Source organism: Scylla paramamosain, chromosome 1 (assembly GCF_035594125.1).
Source record: "Scylla paramamosain isolate STU-SP2022 chromosome 1, ASM3559412v1, whole genome shotgun sequence".
In the NCBI taxonomy this organism is placed as follows: domain Eukaryota; kingdom Metazoa; phylum Arthropoda; class Malacostraca; order Decapoda; family Portunidae; genus Scylla; species Scylla paramamosain.
The window spans coordinates 26,309,807-26,318,520 of record NC_087151.1 but is presented as its reverse complement, the minus strand read 5'-3'; the positions used below and the strand labels follow the sequence as shown (position 1 = coordinate 26,318,520).

Genomic DNA, 8,714 nt, shown 5'->3' with positions numbered 1-8,714 from the left:
ATCTTCCCCGTCTCTTCACTCATCAAGCTTCCAAAGGATTACCCACCAACCTCACGCGACATCTCCATACACGTCTAACCGTAACCACCTTACAACTATACATCCCCCAAAATTACCATCACTGAGAAGACACCTCACTACTGATCAGGATCGTTTCTCGAGACAAACTTCGGTAAACTTCATCTGGAACCTCTCCCACCATATTTCTACGCCTACAGTCTCTTGTTGGTCTCTAGTTAAAGTATCGTAAAGAAAAAAACATATTATAGCTTTCTGATGCCAGATTGGTCTCAGTGATGCACTCCACCAGTTCCCTAATTAGTGCGCCATTACAGCACCACATAATAGTGAATTAAATGCACAGTCGTAATTAATGAATGTACAACTTATTACTAAAGTTAGGTTATTATTCGTTGATCAGAGAGAGAGAGAGAGAGAGAGAGAGAGAGAGAGAGAGAGAGAGAGAGAGAGAGAGAATTATCCAGCGTACCCAGACACGAGCCTCACACACGCACATACCATATTGAAGATACGCTGATTACAGTTCCTCTTCATCTCAAATGCCTCTTCATCTCTTTTACTTGAAAATATTAAACGAAATATCGATTATCAGATAAACACTACTGAGAGCGACCTTCTCTCTACCCTACCCCTTGTCGCCATGACTCCTAGTGTTCCTCCTCGTGACGTCATCATCCTGCGCATGCGTTTTAGGTCCTTATTCTGAAATCCTTCTGCGCCGCACCACAAATACTTTTAAAAGGTTGTAGTTGAAGGTGTTTTTACAGTTCTAGTGTCACGATTTATAATTCCTACATTATAAACAGGAGAAGCACTCTTGATAACCCAGCAAATCATCGCCGGCCTTTGAAAATAGTCGAGGTAAGAGAAAAAACTGGACTTGTAATGACTTCAACTCCAAAATGTGAATTTTAAAACGCTTCGTTCTCTCATAGGGACTACTTTAAAAGGGCACTGAAATTATCAGTAAGGTTTTCATGAGTATTTCTCCTCTTAATAATGCAGGATCCCTGTTAAACTGTCACTAGGATCATGTAAACGTCCTTGAAAAGCCACAGTAACCTTCATTATACAACTTGTGGGTTATCGAGGTAAGACACCGAAACGTCTGACAATGTGGTGTACGATTCATCACGAATCGCCTGCCCCTCATCAATGCTTCCCTATTCACTGAGTAAAGTAAGTATCTATCAAGTCTCAAGCGTGGTTTTGGTGAAATTCAGACAACACTGACATGAGACTGGGCGAGATTATATCGAGTCATTTTACTTTGTCTTCTAGTCCCCCCTCCTCTCTCTCTCTCTCTCTCTCTCTCTCTCTCTCTCTCTCTCTCTCTCTACTTAGTATGATTTTCTTGGAGCATAAGAACATAAGAAAATAAGGGAAGCTGTAAGAAGCCATCAGGCCTACACGTGGCAGTCCTGTATGAAACAGACCTACCTATTACTACCTATCGTCCCCACCCATAAATTTGTCTGATATTTTAAAGCTTTCTAATGACTCAGCACCTAATTACTGAGTCCGTTCCATTCATCTACCACTCTATTTGAGAATCAGCTCCTTCCCATCTCTTCTTGAACCAAAATCTTTCAGTTATGTGCGTAAATCATATATCACCATCACCACCATAATCAGCACCACCACAACCACCACTTTGCCGCCACCACTACCATCACCTCTACCATCACAACCACCATCACTAATCCACCACCACCACCACCATTAAACAACATCCAGCAATTCAGAGTATATTGCATGAATGAATGAAATCTTACATACTTTTGGTAACCAGCGCACGTGTACCTGTGTTTCCCTGTGAGTGACTCGGTTTTCTAAGGAAATAATCAACAAACTGTTCGTGAAAATATGGATCCGTTATTTTTTTTCCTCTCTGGCATATTTACTTTTACAGCTACGTCGTATGTCAGTCTGTGCTAATTTCTTCTGAAGTTTTGTTTATTTCTGATTGGCGTTCATGATTAACCCTTACACTGAGCAAAAAAAAAAAAGAGAGAAAAAAAAAAAAAACGAGGCAACAGCACATACGAGTAACACACCAAACTTTTAAAATAGCTTATCTTTACCTTATCACTATTTGCTGATCATAAAGTGTTTTGTTCAGTTAAAATCATCAGGCATCTCTTCTCCCTTTCCCCTCCTCCTCTTCCCTCACCTCTCCTCTTCACTTCACTCCCTCTCCTTCCCCATTCCCTCTTCCATCCTCCTCCCGTGTTTCCTCCCTTCTGTCCAAGCTTCAATTAATAAAATACAGTGATTTACATTAACTACTCGTATTGGAATGCACGTGTAATTGTTTAATTATTAGATAAATAAATACATAAATAAATAGATAAGTAAATAAGTAAATAAGTAAATAGGTTACTAGGTACGTAAATAAAGGAAACAATAGATAAAGCTTCCCTTTAACTATAGTGATGACTAGTGGTGTAACTGAAAACTTATTGAGAGAGTGACGACCTCGCCTCGTCTTGAATACTGCACACACACTCACACGGACGCACACACACACGCACACATAAATAAATGTACGCATACAAATAACCTATAAACTAACTGATATAGTCTATATATATACACACAAAAATACATATACATTCATAACCATACGCATAATAATAATAATAATAATAATAATAATAATAATAATAATAATAATAATAATAACAAATAATGGGAGAGACGCGACGCTCAGCTCTTGTACATGTCGCAGAGTATCTTTTCCATGGGCGTGTTGCCGATGGTGGCGGTGAAGAAGAGCGCCTGCACGCGGGGCGGTGGCGGGGCGCGCAGGGAGGCCAGGAGCAGCAGCAGACGGCCGAAGCGGGCGGGGCGTGCCGGGTAGTGCGCCCTCACGTGTTGGCTCAGCATTACCTGCGCCTGGTCTTGTAGGGACTCCACCTGCGCCGCGTCCTTTAGGCCACGCACTGAGGACAGGAGTGGCGGTAAGAGGAGGGCCGTCACCAGCCGCGTCATGAGGGGAAGAATGAATACGTACACAAATACAGATCTAAATCTACGTGCACATTCATACTAGCGATTTGGTATAAAGGCTATGGAATAAAGGGAGGTGTTACTGTTATGAATACAACGAGGGTGATGTAGACAAGATATCTGAGGTTACTTATTCATGATCCTTAGGGTTGGCAATCAGAACAAGACAAAAAATGATCATGGGTTCAAGCTTGGTAACGTTAAATCAAAAGAAAAAAAAATAAGAAAAGAAAACAGGAAAAAAAGAAACTGGTTCATAAAGAGAGACCCAGATGACTGAAACGGGGGTTAATCATCATGTTGCTGTTAGTACCGAGTCAATACGAATAGTTAAAAGATTAGTTAAATTTGTGGATCGGGATGATAGGTGGGTAAAGACACAATTTTTTTTTTATACTGAGCTGCCACGTGAAGGGCTGTTGCAGCTTTCTTTGTGTTATTATGAGAAAAAAAAATCAGAATTAATCTATTTAAAGGGAAAGCTATACCAGTCTTTTGCAGTGCCAAGGGAACACACAAAAGAAAGAAAATGGGACATAAAAGAAAACGGTGCCGCCGCCCCTGTGTTCACCTGGGCGGAAGAGTACGATGGCCTTCAGGTAAGCGAACTCAGCTGGGTCCACCGCCAGGTCCCGGAAGGCGCCCGCCACCTCCGACAGCTGCCTGATATCGTGGGCGGCTTGGGCGGCCTTGTGGGCGTGTGCCAGGGCGTGGGCGTGCGCGGAAGGTGTGAGGAGCGGGCAGGTGGGCAGCGGGAGGGACCACTGCACCGCGTTCAGGACAAACAGTTCCGACCACACCTCCTCCAGCAGCACCACCTGCAAGCCCAGGGTGTTAGTCTCTCTCTCTCTCTCTCTCTCTCTCTCTCTCTCTCTCTCTCTCTCTCTCTCTCTCTGTGTGTGTGTGTGTGTGTGTGTGTGTGTGTGTGTGTGTGTGTGTGTGTGTGTTAATCAGGCCGTGCTTTTCACTTCCAACCTGTGTTCTGGCATTAAAACAATCACCTAATTGAGTAAAATCATGGCATTATCTGCGTTAAGTATGTAAATTTTCTATAGGCTGCAGGATCCCCCTCCTCACTATGCCCCCATCCCATCCTCTCATGGCTGCTGCTCACTCCCCTGTCCTCCTCTCCCCTCCCTTTCTAAATACCCCTTCTCTCTCTCCTCCCTCCCTTCACCGATCCTGGTCCCCCCTCCTACCACCTCCTTCTCCTCCTCCTCCTGTTATCCTCTCTCTTCTGTATGCTCCTCTTGTTACGGCGCCATGTAAGAAATTTTTTAGTCACTTCCCTTCCCTCCGCTTTCCTCACCTGGTCTCGGAAGGGCAGGCTGCTGAAGGAGGGAAGGTTCTTGGCCCATTTGACGGCCATGAAGAGCAGTCTGGCGGCCGTCTCCTGTACCGACTCCTGCAGCGGGTCCCACAGAGGAGCCGTCTCCACGTACGAGGTGCCTGACGACGACGACGAGGATGACACAGGAGGCAGGTGCGATCCCACGTGTCCTCCTCCCGCCGCCTCGTCGCTGCCGCCGCCCGTCACGTCCACCGGGGACTCAACATTCCGGAGACCTGCAGGGACGCAACGCACTCTGGTGATAACTTAGCACACTATTTACTCTCACACTCTCTCACTCTGTTCATGTCTGTGTCCGTCTGTCGTCCATCTCCCCGACACTCCCACCTACGTGTCCCTGCTTTCCCCCCCCACCCCCCCGTCCCCAGTCCTGCCCCGCGCCACTCACCGGAGTCGTGGTCGTCTTTGGAGGGGGTGTGGGGGCGACTCAGGCCGAGAAGCCCCGCCGCGCTGCCCCCGTTGGCCACGGTGGACATGTGGTTGATGGTGGCTGGGTTGTTGTTGTTGTTGATGGTGCTGCTGTTGGAGGAGACAGTGGTGTTGTTGGCGGACGAGGAGGACGAGGACGAGGACGAAGATGATGAGGATGACGAGTTGGCGGAGGAGATGGGCGGCGGCGGCGGTGCAGGGGTGGAGGTGATGGAGGCCAGGGCGTGGTGGGGATGCGTGGGGGTGAAGGGCGTGGTGGTGACGGACGGTGGGGCCAGGAACCCCCGCGATCCACCCATGGCGGCGGACACGAGGCCCGGGATGGGGATGGGCGGCCTGTGGGCGGAGGAAGATGGGAGGTTAGGGCGTGTGCGTGTGCGTGTGCGTGCGTGCGTGCGTGCGTGTGTGCGTGCGTGTGTGTGTGTGTGTGTGTGTGTGTGTGTGTGTCTGAGCTATACTCCCGAACAGTATACCAATTCAGAAAGAAGGGAAATGATTAATATTATGCTTGCGTAATACATGTATATCAATAATTTTAATAATTTACGATTAAATTAGAAATATTGCTCGTAGCCACAGAGAAAAGTATAACAAATAAAGGCACCTGCACCACAAACAGCTTTTCCTCCTGCTCCTCTTCCTCCTCCTACCATATTCTACTACTGCTACAATTACTACTTCTACTACTACTACTACTACTACTACTACTACTACTACTACTACTACTACTTACTTCTACAGACCAATTACAGGAGTCACCCACGGAGAACACTGACAGGAAGAAAACTATGATCTAAACTGGACCAACGAAACTACTCGAGAAAAAGAGACAAGATTGAGAGAAACCGCCCCCTCATTACTCTCCAACCTCCAGGAAGGGTTAGCAAGAACGCCCACCCCCGCCCCTCCCCGGCACTCACGTGAACACGCCCACCGCCACGGCCGCCTCCCGCAGTAGCCTCTCCTGGTCCATGTCCGCGAAGGCTTCGGGGCGGATGGTGGCTGTGTTGCGAGGCTGCCGCTCGTTCTGCACAGCTGGGGGGGAGAGGGAACGTTCACTGCACACACACACACACACACACACACACACACACACACACACACACACACACACACACACACACACACTGACACACACACACACACACACACACGAAACATACTGACGCTCACACTAACGCACACACACATACATATCAGAGCCCAAGGCAAGCTCAAGAATTAAGTGAGTGAGTGAGTGAGTGCGCTAACCACACACTCGTTCAGTCCTTCAGATCTGAAATAGAATTAAGTTCACCTGATCTGTGTATGTCTGTGTCTGTCTGTGTCTGTTTACCTGAGTCAGTATTTCAGTTCCTGCATGACCTTCCTGCCTAACGTGCGGTCTGTGTGTTGGTTTGTCTCTGTTTGCTCTGTATATGATGTTAATATCACTTCTTTCACGCCTTGGCCATCACAGATACATAGTACGTCCGTCTGTCCGTCTGTCTGCGTGCTTTCTTCTCTCTCTCTCTCTTTCTCTCTTCTCATCCGTTGGGGCCACCAGCAGGAGTCGCTACTTACCGTCCTTGTTCATGCCCATCTGCAGGCACTTTTTGAGGCGGCACGCTTGACACTGGTTCCTGTGAGCCTTGTCCACCACGCAGGTGCCCGTGCCCGCCTGGCATCTGCGGGTGCAGTGTGTTGGGGAGAAGGACCGAGGGGTGGAGGGATGAAGGGAGATAGGAAGAGAGGGAGGCGGAAGAGAAATATGGCGTTAGTATGTTAAATGAAACTAAATTGGAATGTCTGAAGGACTGGGCGTGTTAGTGTGTTAATGAAGAGGAGAAAAACAACCACTTGAAGGCAATGGACTGCTGTACTTAAGTTGAAATATGAGTATGAAGCGAAGGTTGATCAGCTTACACGAAATGTTTAGGAATCAAGGGCCAGCGACTAGCATATTGTACGTGCGTGCCAATGTTCCACCACCACTATGGAATAAAGCATTGAACTCTCTTAGATTCGAGGGGAAGTGCACATAGGCAAAATCTTAGGAACGATTATAAACAGTTAGAGAACTTCATGCTCGCGGTAGATTGTTTGGCATCACTACTGTGTAATATCCAACTATAAGGAAAGATTTAGTACAAAAAGTTTCTCCATACTCCATTTTCTAAAGTCAGGAAAGAAGACCAAGAAATACGGAGAAGAAAAGAAGAACATAAACAAAAACAAGAAGCAAAAAAGTTAATGAGGAGAATAAGAAAAGAGTTAATGGTGAGGTTACAAAACAAAGAGGAAAGAGAGAGAGAGAGAGTGGGGAATAGGAAGACGACAACGATAAACAAGAGGACCCACCTGTAGATAAGCTTACGCCTGACGGACCTCTTGAAGAAACCCGAGCAACCGTTGCAGGCCAGGATGCCGTAGTGTTTGCCTGACGAGGTGTCCCCGCAGACCAGGCAGGTGAGGCCCGGGGACACACGCCTGCTGCCGCCCCCGCCCACGCCCAGGCCGCCCACGCCCATGTTGTTGGCTGTAAAGGAAAGAGAGAGAGTAAGATCTGAAGTAAAGGGATGACTGAACTGAAGGGATGAAGTGAAACTGAAGTTGAATCTCTCTCTCTCTCTCTCTCTCTCTCTCTCTCTCTCTCTCTCTCTCTCTCTCTCTCTCTCTCTCTCTCTCTCTCTCTCTCTCTCTCTCTCTCTCTCTCTCTCTCTCTCTCTCTCTCTCTCTCTCTGCCCTTCACCCCTTGACTTGACCTATTGATCCCTTTTTTTATTTGTCTTTTATTTGTCTTCCTTTTTGAACTGAAGGGATGAAGAGAAGCTGAAGTTGAATCTCTCTCTCTCTCTCTCTCTCTCTCTCTCTCTCTCTCTCTCTCTCTCTCTCTCTCTCTCTCTCTCTCTCTCTCTCTCTCTCTCTCTGCCCTTCATCCCTTGACTTGACCTATTGATCCCTTTTTTTATTTGTCTTTTATTTGTCTTCCTTTTTCTTTAGTTATTTTACGTTTTCTTCGCTCTCTTATGGTCCTTTTTCTTTTTCTTCTTTATTATTTTTTCCCGTTGTTTGTAGTATACCATGAATCAAAACAGGTGAAGAAGAGGAGGAGGAGGAGGAAGAGGAGGAGGAGGAGAGAGGAGGGAGGAGAAGGAGGAGGTCAAAGAAGGAAAAGAAGAAAAGAAGAAGACGCATCTCTCTCTCTCTCTCTCTCTCTCTCTCTCTCTCTCTCTCTCTCTCTCTCTCTCTCTCTCTCTCTCTTTATCTTCTTACCTACGCTGACGGTGCCGATGCTGCCGCCGCCCATGGACACGCAGCTGATGGCGGAGGACACACACACGGCGTTGGACATGGTGGAGGGACAGCGACCCCCCTAGTGGGCGATAGGCGGCCCCCCAGCAGACCTCCTCCTAACTGCGGGCGAGATGGAGTAAGAGGTGGAGTGGAATTAGCAGACAGGAACAGGAAGAGATGAATGAATGTGTGTCTATTTTCAGTAGTAGTAGTAGCAGTAGTAGTAGTAGTTGTAGCAGCCATACCTGGTGATGGTGGTGCATGGAGAGGGCGGGCGGCGGGAAGGGCGCCGGGGCAAGCATGGGCGTGGCGTGGGCGGTAAGGGGCGAGCTGGCGGGGGAACATGAGGGGGGCGACTCCACCGGGGAGCTGGAGGGGCTGCTGCAGGAGTCTCCGGGGGAGCGTGGGGAGCGGCAGTACTCCTCGGAACCTTGGGGAAGATGGAAGGGGAGAAGGTCAGTCACAATAGCGAGTCAGCAGCGGCGCCTCGGATCACAGGTCATTACTGAGGAAGGGTAGTCAGGTTAGGTTAGGTTAGGTCACGCAAGTCTTGACAAGGAGGAAGTGTGTCATTCATCTTACTCTACATTAAGTTCATCATCTATTCCTTACTAATAATCTTTTT

At 47.7% G+C, this 8,714-nt stretch overlaps 1 protein-coding gene across 1 annotated transcript in view; it reads right to left on the bottom strand.

Annotated features, from left to right (window-relative positions):
• Window positions 1-8,474, bottom strand: part of LOC135102218 (photoreceptor-specific nuclear receptor-like) — an 18,442-nt gene extending 9,968 nt beyond the window's left edge. Inside the window, exons 1-9 of the mRNA XM_064007063.1 lie at window positions 8,335-8,474; window positions 8,069-8,209; window positions 7,154-7,331; window positions 6,377-6,480; window positions 5,734-5,848; window positions 4,773-5,149; window positions 4,343-4,599; window positions 3,605-3,851; window positions 520-2,966 (exon numbers count right to left, since the gene is read on the bottom strand). Of these exons, the coding sequence (XP_063863133.1) occupies window positions 2,731-2,966; window positions 3,605-3,851; window positions 4,343-4,599; window positions 4,773-5,149; window positions 5,734-5,848; window positions 6,377-6,480; window positions 7,154-7,331; window positions 8,069-8,147 (1,593 nt within the window). The 5' untranslated portion in view covers window positions 8,148-8,209; window positions 8,335-8,474 and the 3' untranslated portion in view covers window positions 520-2,730. The remainder of the gene's footprint in view (window positions 1-519; window positions 2,967-3,604; window positions 3,852-4,342; window positions 4,600-4,772; window positions 5,150-5,733; window positions 5,849-6,376; window positions 6,481-7,153; window positions 7,332-8,068; window positions 8,210-8,334) is intronic.
• Window positions 8,475-8,714: the final 240 nt, after the last annotated feature.